Source organism: Ambystoma mexicanum, chromosome 12 (genome assembly GCF_040938575.1).
Source record: "Ambystoma mexicanum isolate Mex_15411 chromosome 12, UKY_AmexF1_1, whole genome shotgun sequence".
Lineage (NCBI taxonomy): Eukaryota > Metazoa > Chordata > Amphibia > Caudata > Ambystomatidae > Ambystoma > Ambystoma mexicanum.
In genome coordinates, this window is record NC_090936.1 from 363,859,501 (window position 1) to 363,872,413 (window position 12,913).

The 12,913-nt window shown below is 46.3% G+C and overlaps 1 protein-coding gene across 1 annotated transcript in view; it reads left to right on the forward strand.

Moving 5' to 3' along the window:
• DNAI7 (dynein axonemal intermediate chain 7) overlaps window positions 1-12,913 on the forward strand; it is a gene marked incomplete in the record, with an annotated part of 1,381,690 nt that overhangs the window by 785,104 nt on the left and 583,673 nt on the right. The window contains 1 exon segment of the mRNA XM_069628488.1: window positions 11,355-11,646. Coding sequence (XP_069484589.1) covers window positions 11,355-11,646 — 292 coding nt within the window.

Below are 12,913 nucleotides of genomic sequence, written 5' to 3' on the forward strand. Positions count from 1 at the left end.
GTCACCAGCTCTTGCAGTTGTTGTGGCGTAGCCATGTCTTCTTCTGGCGTTGCAAGCTATCAGGACTGGCGCTATGGGCTACGGGACTTGCTGGGTGATCAGCTATGTCTTCGTCTTCACTCGATTGATAACCCTCCCCAATCACTTCCTCCTCACCTGAATAGTCCAGTTTCTTCCGGCGGGTAAGTCCTATGTAAGGCTTCTTCTTTTTTGGAAGATATGGTCTACCTCGGAAGGAAGCCACCGTGACTCCCAGACAGAGAAAACCCACGGTGACTCCCCTCCGCGACAGCCAGAGGGGAAAAAGCCACTCGAATGGCAAAAAACCCCTGGATCCAAGGTAGTCGTGAGGGCTGTGGAAGTCGTCTGCACTGTAGTAGATTGAAGGGGTCCTCCGCCGGGAACCCAGGAAATGGTAAGGTCGGCGTGTCTCTGCAGATCGAGAGAATAGATAGGGCGGTTTACAGGTAGGTAACCTCGGGGTGGAGGACAAGTGTGAACGGGAGAATCCGGGAGTATGAGAGTCCTAGAACGAATAAATTAGCAGCAGAATATCAGCACGGGAACAAAACACAGGAGAAGGCAAGCGGGAACCAGAGAAGGGGGGAAGAGCCCATATGAAACGGGAGGAGGAGAAAGAAAACAAGAAGAGTACGGAAGGCGTAATAGTAAGGCAGAACCGTCAGAAGGGAAACTAGCGCAAGCAACAGGGCGAGGAATACACACAGTTGCAACGCGCCGAGCCGCCGGCAGCCGAGTGATATATACAAACGGCGGCGGCCATCTTGAAAACAACTAGACCGAGTCTGGTAGGCGAGAAGGGACGTAACGGAACACTTCAATGGCGTCCTAGTTTCCACCTTCGCCACAAACCCCAGTCGCCGGCGGCAGTGACCTCACCATCCGGGGCTGCATTCCTTTACTCCATCGCGAACCCAGCATCTCCAGGCCATTCTTCAACACCTGGGGGAGACAAGAACAAATAGGTGAGCAAGGGCAATACAAACCACCCCCAAAGACTTACCTGATTACCACAGGGGGGGTACTCACCTCATCTCGGGTTGGCGCAGTCAATTCTGCATCACCGCCGCACCCCGGCCCCTAAGGGGAAAACAAGGACAATACAACCTAACCCCAAAGACTAACCTGATTTACCACAGGGGGGTACTCACCTCATTTCGGGTCGGTGCAGTTAATTCTGCATCATCGCTGTACCCCGGCCCCAAAGGGCAGAACCACAATAGACTTACCAGGATCTTACCAATTGCCACTTGGAACTCTTCTAGTGGTTTAAATCTGCAACCTGCAAGGAATCTGGCAGAGTGAAGATCAGACTTTTGAACTCTTACGAACGATTGGACTTTAGAGTCAATACTGGAACTCGCCAATTCCTCCACGCCAGTGAAGTAACTGGTCGTCTACGCGCCCCTGCGCTCGACGCAGGATGGAGAGCTCATCTTTCCAAATCATCAGGTGAGATTAAGAGGGGAATTCAGGAGTGTTCTGTGGGCAGACAAGGGGAGTGGGAAGGCGGGTTAACGCTCAGATTACGGGAGGTTAATTCCCCTTCTCCATTGCAGAAAGATATTCGTACGAGTCCAACAAACGAAGCTAAGTGGGTCTGTCCAGTCTGTCATCTCGGCTCTACGTGTTCCTCTGGTGGAAGCAACAGTGGGCCAGTCCAGATCGACGCCCCCGTGGGAATCAGGTGAGCATAACAGAACGCAAAGCCTACCCACAAATACCCACCTGGGCGTCAAGGAGACCTCGGAAACTTATCAGTTGGCCCAATTATTTGGGGGAACTAAGGGCCGAAGTGCATTCCGCCCGCCAGGAAACCAATGCCCTCAGGAGGGAATTGATAGCATCAAAAGAACGAACAGATGATTTGGCCAGACAGCTATTACAAAGCCAGGCTGGACAAACACCTCTACCTGTACTCGGGGCCAGCCCAGCTCCGGTGCCACCGAGTAACCCGGTGCAGATAAACCTTCCTGGAGCCGTTCCCTTGGCTCCGCCTGAACGCTTTGCCAGAGACCCAAAAAGGTTTGCTATATTCATGAATCAATGTCGCTTACACTTTTTATGTAGACCTGGAGCTTTCCCAAACGATCAAGCCAAGGTAGCTTTTGTACTGTCATATCTCAGCGGCAGTGCAGCGGACTGGTCCATTCCGCTAATGAATCAGGATGACCTGATTCTTCGAGATTTCCAAGGTTTTCGAACAAGCATGGAAAGACTGTTCGCCCGACATTCCCAAGGACAGGCTTTGGATAACGAACTTTTATCCTTACGGCAAGGTAATTAGGATCTTTTATCTTACATTGCAACTTTCAATAGATTAGTTGTGGAAACCGAATGGCCTGAAGCCAAGCGAATTACATTATTCCATCGAGGGCTTCGGGGAGAACTCAAGGATGTTTTAGCCCAAGTCGTGAACCCGCCTCTAGACTGTGCTGAATATATAGATTTTGTGGTCCAGTTAGATCACAGACTTCAAACCAGAAAGGCTGATCGAACCAAGTTTGAAAACAGGGTCTTGGTTAAAACCTACGTAAGCTCTAAGGAGGTAGATGCCTCAGAACCCATGCAAACCGGGGGGGTTAGAGGACCCTTAACCCAAAAGGAAAGAGAAAGAAGACGGCAACAGCAATTATTTCTATATTGCGGGGCTACTGGTCATTTCCTTCGGAACTGCCCTGTAAAACCACCCAAGAAAACTATAGGAGCAGCAGACGAAAACCACTTGAAACCTGACTCGAGAAACGACCACGCCTGGCAAGCGTAGAGGTCAGCTTGCCAAGCTAAAAGAAGGACACTCTGAACTCGCATTTCACCATACCCATGGTCCTCATAGATCCAGAGCAGCCATCACGCATGCACGCGGTAAAGGCGTACGTAGATAGTAGAGCCATAGGAAACTATTTGCACTGCGGATTGGCTTCCAGGATGAATCTGTCTCTCACCCGAAAGACCACTGCCGATGTTGTCACCACTGTTGATGCAACTGGAATTGCCTCTGGGCCCGTAACTCATTCCACGGCAGAGATGACATTGCTGGGTCAGGATGGACACCGAGAGGTTATGGTGTTTGATTTAATCAAGTCTCCACAGTTTCAACTGATACTGGGAATCCCTTGGTTGGAAAAACACAATCCCAGTATTGATTGGCGAGAGAAGAGACTAACCTTCCCAGAATGTGCTAACACCTGTTACCCAAAGAGAACTTTAAATTCAGTACTGGCCCCAATAATCCCAGCTGCCATACAATTACCTGCTGAATACCAAGACTTTCAGGATGTCTTTCAAAAGGAGCAGGCAAACACCTTACCACCGCACAGATCGTATGATTGTCAAATAGATCTCATACCAGGAGCACAACCACCTTGCAGCAGAATCCATGCCCTCACGGAACCTGAAAATCTCCACTTGCGCCAGTACCTAGACCAGTATCTTGCTAATGGCTTCATCCGCCCGTCCAAGTCCCCTGCATCTTCTGCTTTGTTCTTTGTGCCTAAAAAGGAAGGCGACCTTAGAACATGCATTGACTACCGCACGCTGAATCAGATAACTATCAAGAATCGATACCCATTGCCTTTGATCCCTGAACTACTAGACCAGGTAAAGAACGCTTGTATATACACAAAACTAGACCTTCGGGGGGCATATCATCTGGTATGCGTCAAAGAGGGTGACGAATGGAAGACTGCTTTTCGCACCAAGTACGGATTATTTGAGTACCAGGTGATGCCTTTCGGACTGTGTAACGCACCAGCGGCCTTACAGTTCTTCATGAACGATGTCTTCCGAGAGCTCATCGATGTTTGTGTAGTCGTTTACATCGACAATATCTTAGTATACTCCCTATCAGAATCCGATCATGTAAAGCACGTCCGAGCAGTCCTAGAGAAGTTACGCCAGTATAAGTTATATGCTAAACTGGAAAAGTGCATCTTTCACACTACGGAAGTAGAGTTCCTGGGATTTATTCTGACCCCGAAAGGAATCCAGATGGATACACGTAAGGTGGACGCAATTCTTAATTGGCCTTCGCCAAGCTCAGTCAAAGGAGTTCAAAGCATGCTCGGCTTTGCCAATTTCTACCGCAGATTCATCCCGGACTTCTCACGCATTGTACATCCCATTACAACACTATTGCGAAAGAATAAACGCTTTGCATGGACAGAAGAAGCCGAGAACGCCTTCCAAGAGTTAAAAAAGAAATTCACGTCCGCTCCTGTATTACGACACCCGCGTCCAGAGCTTCCCTACATAGTGGAAACAGATGCATCCAGTTCAGCTATGGGAGCAGTGCTCTCCCAAAAGGATCCCGAATCTAACCGGCTGCACCCAGTGGCGTTTTGGTCAAGAAAGTTTTCGGCTCCCGAATTAAATTATGCCATAACCGACAAGGAGCTGTTGGCCATCAAGTCCGCCTTCAAGGCTTGGCGGCACTATCTGCTGGGCGCCAGACATACCATTACGGTCATCACTGATCACCGCAACTTACAATACCTAAAGGTAGCCAAGGCCCAATCTTCACGCCAACTCCGTTGGGCATTGTTCTTCGCCGAGTTTGATTTTGTAATAACCTATCGACCAGGTTGTAAAAATGGAAAAGCTGACGCCCTGTCCCGAATTGGAATGGGAGAAACCGAAAGAGCTTTAAAACCTGTACCCATAATTCCCAAACAGAGGAGCCTTGGTCTGACATCCATACACTCTCTGGAGGACATTCAAGAAAGGGTCCATCAACTCTTTGATTCCGATGCCTTACAGGGCTGGGTAAGGAAAGGTCCAGAGTATTCTGTCACCAACAATCTAACTTATTACCAAGGCGGGCTATTTCTGCCACTAGAGGAACTACAGAAACTTGTCATTTCTCAGTACCACGACACCTTGATGGAAGGGCATCCTGGCATTGCAAAAACTGAAGCCAAAATCAAGAAACAGTTTTGGTGGCCCACCTGGCGAAAAGATGTCAAGTTGTTTGTCATGTCTTGTGGCATTTGCGCTCAAAATAAAGGGGAAAAGAAAAAACCTGCTGGATTATTACAACCATTAGACATACCACCTACTCCTTGGCATACCTTGTCATTAGACTTTATCACAGATTTACTCCCGTGCAACGGTTATAACACCATTCTAGTTATTGTAGATCTTTTTTCTAAAATGGCCCATTTCATTCCTTTAAAAGGAATACCTTCAGCTTCAATCCTGGCCAAGGAGTTCCTTGAAAATGTTGTCCGCCTACATGGCTTTCCTTCCGTGTTAATTTCGGACCATGGAAGTCAATTTATTTCACATTTTTGGAGGAAGTGCTGCCAGCTGGCACAGATTGATGTTAGGCTTTCAACCAGCCACCATCCCCAGACCGACGGTCAAACAGAGAGAACCAACCAGACTCTTGAGCAATACCTACGTTGTATGCTACATCAATCTGAGGGGGATTGGAAAGACATTCTTTGGATCGCCGAGTATGCATACAATAATTCTGTACACTCAGGAACTAAACAAAGCCCTTTTTTTTACCATATATGGTCACCATCGTCGAACCTCAGATTTAGATTCTCCCCAGCATTTAGAGATGCCTGCGGTCGACCATCATCTCCACGCTGTTATCACACACTGCACATTTACAAAAGGCTAAGGATAAATACAAGAAGAATGCTGATCAACACAGGAGTGAAGCACTGCAATACCAAGTAGGGGACCAAGTATGGTTAGCCACCAAGTACTTACCACTCGAGGGAACACGGACCTTTAACCCCAGGTATTTGGGACCTTATTGTATTAAGGCTATAATTAACCCAGTGGCCGTCATATGCGTGTTCATCCTGTTTTTCACGTGTCTCTTTTGAAGCCTGTGCAACCAGGAACTAGGCTAACCACCCCACTTGAACCTATCCTCATAGACGGAGAACCCGAATTCGAAGTCAAGAATATCCTGGACTCTAAAAGGGTGAGATCAAAACTCTTCTATCTCATTGATTGGAAAGGTTATGGTCCACAAGAAAGATCTTGGGAGCCTAGTGACCATGTGCATGCACCTCAATTGGTGAAAAGGTTCCACCAAGAATTTCCAGACAAACCTAGGCCGAGAGGGAGGACAGCCTTAGGAGGGGCCTTGAGGGGGAGTGCTGTCACGATGCCTGCCCCCGGAAAGCCAGACCAGGCCCAGCAACCCCAGAAGCAGGCATCATTACAGAAAACTTACCTGATGCAGACCGTGCTGCACGAAGCCACAAGCCAAATGAGGCTTAGAGGGACTATTTTACCTCAGGGACTGCTTTCCTCTCGGGTGGGGCTGTGGAAGAATACTTACCTGGAACTTCTTCCAAGGCTATTTAAGCCACACCCGGACAGCCACACGTGCTTCGCGTTATTCTGCGTGCTGCAGCGTAACGCTCACCGTGTCTTCAGCAGCTCCAGTCTTCAGCCACGCCCGCTTCAGCCCTGGAACACCTGGAACAAGAAAAGGAGAAGGAGAAGAGATCAGAACAAAACCCTTACCTGAATCCTTGATCCAGCACATCGTCGATCTGGAAGAGAGAAGCCTTCACAGTGCCTCGCAGCGCGGCGCTGAACTCACCATCTGGGGCTGCATTCCTTTACTCCATCGCGAACCCAGCATCTCCAGGCTATTCTTCAACACCTGGGGGAGACAAGAACAAATAGGTGAGCAAGGGCAATACAAACCACCCCCAAAGACTTACCTGATTACCACAGGGGGGTACTCGCCTCATCTCGGGTCGGCGCAGTCAATCCTGCATCACCGCCGCACCCCAGCCCCTAAGGGGAAAAACAAGGACAATACAACCTACCCCCAAAGACTTACCTGATTACCACAGGGGGGGGTACTCACCTCATCTCGGGTCGGCGCAGTCAATTCTGCATCACCGCCGCACCCCGGCCCCTAAGGGGAAAACAAGGACAATACAACCTAACCCCAAAGACTTACCTGATTTACCACAGGGGGGTACTCACCTCATTTCGGGTCGGCGCAGTTAATTCTGCATCATCGCTGGACCCCGGCCCCAAAGGGGAGAACCACAATAGACTTACCAGGATCTTACCAATTGCCACTTGGAACTCTTCTAGTGGTTTAAATCTGCAACCTGCAAGGAATCTGGCAGAGTGAAGATCAGACTTTTGAACTCTTACGAACGATTGGACTTTAGAGTCAATAATGGAACTCGCCAATTCCTCCACGCCAGTGAAGTAACTGGTCGTCTACGCGCCCCTGCGCTCGACGCAGGATGGAGAGCTCATCTTTCCAAATCATCAGGTGAGATTAAGAGGGGAATTCAGGAGTGTTCTGTGGTCAGACAAGGGGAGTGGGAAGGCGGGTTAACGCTCAGATTACGGGAGGTTAATTCCCCTTCTCCATTGCAGAAAGATATTTGTACGAGTCCAACAAACGAAGCTAAGTGGGTCTGTCCAGTCTGTCATCTCGGCTCTACGTGTTACTCTGGTGGAAGCAACAGCGGGCCAGTCCAGATCGACGCCCCCGTGGGAATCAGGTGAGCGTAACAATCTCGTACTGTCGGATCTTATCTGTACGAGCCCCACACAGTTCATGGACACTTTCATTCACTCCGAAGCCAGGACGATACTCTCTCTAACTCTCTGCCCTGTCTTCAGACTTTCTTCCAGTTGCATCCGCCGGACACAACATCCCACAGTGTGCTGACAGGAACCGAATCTCAGACTGACCGACTGCACCCCCTTTCCAGCTGCTTAAATTCCCTCTGTCTGTCCATCACAAATTAAACCAGCCTTCCCTGACGTGGTTCTAACACCCCCAGACTTCTACCAATCACATTACAAGAGCCTTCATGTAGCAACTTATTTCCTGCTAGAACAATGGAAGCTTTCGTTTTCAGTTGCACAAAGACAGCCCTCATGTTTTTTTTAATTATTATTACTGTGCATGTTTCCTTCTTCCATGGAAAAACACTAATGGAATGAATTTCAATCTGTGTTAAACAAACTGCATTACAATGTTAATTGGGACAGTTAATTGGTTAGTAGAAGAGTTAGTTGGTTATATATTTCCCAATGCAGTTCCACACAGATAGAAATGCACTCAATTTGTAGATATGCACGTTGAAGTCACTGGGCCTCATTACGAATCCGGCGGTAACCAGGTGGTTTTACTGCCTCGGTTACCGCCGGACTCGTATTACCATTCCGCCTCCGTGACTCCCAGAAATACCAGGGCATTACGACCCTGGTGTCCTGGGAATTCCGGAGGCGGAATTCAGTAAATCCCCATTCCCATTGAGTCCCATAGGACTCAATGGGGATGGGGAAGTGGAAACACCGGCACCATCTTGTGATGGTGCTGGTGTTTCCACGTACGCCTGCAGGCGGGCGGTGTTAAACCCGCCAGGTCAGACCTGGCGGGAACATCACCTCTCGTCTGCAGGACTCAGGATCGGGCGGTCCGGAATTAACAGTGGCGGCGGGTTTACCGCCACTGCTAATTCCGGACCGCCCGACCTGTAATGAGGCCCACTGTCTTTTCTGCATTCTGTTTTATTTTTATGTAAAGCCTAATGTGGCATTTTACCTGCTTCATGTAACTTCGCATCTCTTTCCTACCTTCAGGTTAACCCCATTACCCTGCTAATCTGTACCCTTACATTGTCCTCACATGTGCCCATGTGCATTTTAAAAATGACTGCACATTTTGCTGAATGCTTTTGAAAATAAATACTCATCTTGTTGGCTGAAAACGAAAAAGAAATGCCATTTGCACCCATTTCGAAATGGCTGCTTTTAAACACTGCCAATAAACACCCATTATGCTTCCTTTGGAATCTGTACACATAGGCTGTTATTTGCATGAATCAGCACCCAACTATCACTAGACTGGCCGCCTGGTGTACCTCAGAGCCTCACACGTCCCAGGCAGCCCTGCCTGTCCTTCTGCACTTGCTGCAAGGCCCTACACCCCACACACTTATAAAACCTTGTGAGTTCTCTCTCCGCACTTCACCAGTCTCTACTGACTGGGCACACTTGGTCCTTTACCCTTCCCTTGCCCTCACGCACTTGCACGATCTGTATACAGCCCTGCCTAAAGGTTCTGTCTGTTCTCCCTTGTCGTCACCCCTAATTGTGCACTTGGAAAAAACTGCAGAATCGCTGTCAGGCCTAATTGCTGTATCTAAACTGTTAAATGTATAATATGCACTTAATCTGCCTGTGCAGACTGTTTATCGTCTTAGAAATTCAAGGGCTCTGAGCGACTGTTGTTTTTCACCCATGTCCCTTCCCTCTTTGAGCGCTTTGAAACACTTGCCTGTGTATAGGCGCTATAAAAATAAACATTACCATACCATACTCTATTTTCAAAATCTCTAGCTTCTGCACTTTGGGTTTGAATTGGGGCTGTGAAGCTTGATTTGTTGTGTAGTTTGCTATCTTCTTCCCCTTCATACTCATTGTCTGCAAAATACTGCTTTAGATGAATTTTCTGCATGAATTCAGCAAATACTCTCGGAAAACAAATTGATTATGCTTATTGCTGGTTACAAATCCCAGCCCTCCCTTTTTTTGTTGTCATAACATTAATGTATTGTACATAAACAAGGCATTCAAACATCAAAATAAGATTGGTGCCTTAGGTTGCAGCCCCATTTGTAGCCCACCCCATTCAACTTCACAAAAAACAATCCATTGCTGTACGGTAGATAAACACTATATAAAGACAGCACAGAACCGAAGGTAAAATTCCACCCCTCATCCCCTCCTCAGTCAAGGACAACTGTGAAATCTGACTCATGCCACAGTCTGTCATCTCCAATCAAGAGATCACTGAGCATGGTAAATGATTGCATTTGTAACATGAATCCTGTGAAGGGAGGACAGCAAAGATTTAAGCTGGGACACAGTTCTACATCATCCCCATAAACAGTGACTCAGTGAGCTAACACAGATGCCTGAAAGTACAGAACATGTAAGGAAATGTTACTGTAGTGTTCATGCCACACACAAAATACATAAGCTATTGTACTTCCCATACTGTATACATGCACAGTACAGTACACCACCACCTCGCACAGTCCATGGTACAACATCACACAGCAATCCATTTTCCAGGTGCATTATTATCCTTTTCTGTTGGTGCGCATTCCCCACAGTATGATAACAGATTGCAAGAACCAACGGGGAATTTTAAAGATGTGCAGGTCATTGCTTGAGATCTTTAGTGGTATACCCAGAAGTGAAAGGGTCTTTCAGCTTGGCAATCAACTCTAGGCAAATAATAATGTAAGGTATTTTGCAAACCAGAAAACGAGAGAGTGCAGCAGGTGAAGTAGCTCATAAGTTACAATGCATACATTATAATGTAAGAGCTCTCAAAATGCAGAATTCTTTAAAGGGGTAAGAAGAGGAGTATGGGGGGCACAAGGCACAGACAACTCTGGTGTTTGATTGTTTCATAGAGTAAGTAGCTTGTGTATTACAGTCATCCGCGTTTGGCGCATTAATCGGGGCCTATTGGATGTTGCATCTTGAGTAGGCAGAAATCCGTATCTGGAAAGTTGCAGTAGTGGGGGCGCTGTAAGAGGATAACACTTGATTCCATTTCAGTAGGGAGCCCCATCCGGTGTTGCAATATCTTTAGGGGCCAAGGGAAAAGAGGGGGACTACAACAATAGAAATCACACAGCTCTGAAGGCTGCTTCCTTTGCTGAGTCAAACATTCAAACTCTGACACAAAAACGTATGTGAACATTCGATCAACTATAATTATCATTATTATTAATATTATTATTAATATCATTATGACAAATACTTGTGGACTGAGAACTTCACTGCCAAGATAGTCCCTGGGCATTTTGCCCAAAGCAGAGGTCAAATTCACGAGAGAAACAGCAGAAAACAGATGTCAACAAAGCCATCAGCAGATTGCGTGTGGTTGCACCTTTATGAACTTCACATTTTTGAAAGAGTCAAAGCATTCGATTTTGGACAATTAAAGTGAAACTCAGTCAGGCATAGAACATTAAAGTGATTAATAATCTCACAATAATATATTCCACAGTGGTCATTACATGGTGGATGATAAAGAGTATGGAAGTTGAAGTTGGATATAGGCCAATCCTTATTGTTACAACTCGAGAGTGTACAAAAATGTAATAGCTAGTTCAAATAAAAAATTAAACCACCAAATCCCTGTCGAGTTGTCACTATTTAAAATGTGTACAAATGAATCTACATATTGTGATGCAGATGTATTATTACTAATTATTTATTTTTCATTTGGTTTAAATTTGTCTTGCTTCATATGAAAACTTTATATGGCATAACCAAGCAAACATGATCTTTTTGTCCATCAGGTTCAGAGGCTACGATTTTTCTGACGGTGCCATTGGATTTGATTTGCCAAAGCCTATGGCAATGAGCAACATTGCAATAACTATTTTGCACACCTATTTTGACCACCTTTCTAAGCTATGTTCCACCTTTGGCCTGCGGATCAAAAAAGTAACAGAGGAAAGCAAGCCTGAACCATCACCCGTTCTGGAGAGCATAGGAGAAGATGTGAATCCCTCAGAGGGAGAAGAAGATGAGGGTGAAGCTGAGGTCATTCCATCATTGGACGAGGAACCAAAAGCGGATGAAAGAAAGGTATAACCGCAAACAGATATGCTGCTATAAGAATTCTGAACATAAAATATACAACAAGTAGTCTGAAAACCGGTTTAATGGTGAAGGGAGTTTATGGCTAGTTTGCATGACTGGGAATAAGAAATGTTCACATCAGCGGGTAAGAATGTATATATTTGTTACCAATTTGCTTTATTAAAAAGCAACCCTGTATTCAAGTCACTGGCTATGGAATTGATGTTTTTTCCCTTGTATCTATTATGAAATCATCACTTTGTGATTTTTTTTTTTAATGTTATACTACATCGAAATGTCTCTTTATGAATATGGTTCCATGCTCAAAACATGTTGTATTTGAATGACCTCTGTTTTTTAAAATACCAGCTAAAATAGGTGCCTGAGATCAGGTCGGATGATTTCAGCATGGGGTGGGTACATTGAAAGCACTGCATTTGGTATATAACCAATTTCTAAAGGGTACTGTCTCCTCTGCAGAATCCTTATGTCTGAAATATCCATCCCACAGGACATTCCATGGCACCAAGTGGCGCCACCTATGCCTGCAGCGTTGCAAGGGTGTCCTTATGATCTGTGAAAATCAGTGCCCAAAATATAAATGGTACCACCCAGTCGAATCCCAACTGTTCATTTTCTGATGCCACAGGAACATACCCTGAATCTTGCAGTCCAATGGCCAAACAAGTTTAAATGTATTTCTATATTTTGTTCATTTAATTGGCTTTTTCCAAGATTGTGGCTAGTCAGCCGGTGGCTTCTCGAAGGGGAGTTTAGGACAGGGGTGGAAAAACTACTATAATGTGCTCTCGCTGTATGCAGTGTCTGCAGGGAGACAGGCTGGGAACCTTGTCGGAATGGAAGGCTGTGACCAGAGACAAGTGGTGGGCAGCGGCGGGCCATGCAGATTGGGGAAAGAGGTTACAATCCCCCTTTCCTGACTTTCTTCCAAATTGCCATCTGCAACAGCAGTGACAAGAGCTTTACCAAACAGAGCTGAACTAAGAGCATAGAAGACGTTCTATAAAGATACTTTCTAAATGCAAAGCAAGAGGTATGAAAAAATGAGACCCATCTTAGATCCGAATGGCCTAAATAAATGTATATGGAAAGGAAAATTCAAAATGTTGACTTTCCCAACTTGCAAGAGCCCTTCCAGGAGGTGCCAGAAGGGTGTTGCTAGATCAGCAGGATGCATATTTTCATGTCCCGATTTTTCCAGCTCAGAGACAGTAACTGGAATTTGTAGCCATAAACCAGCATTGGTAGTTCA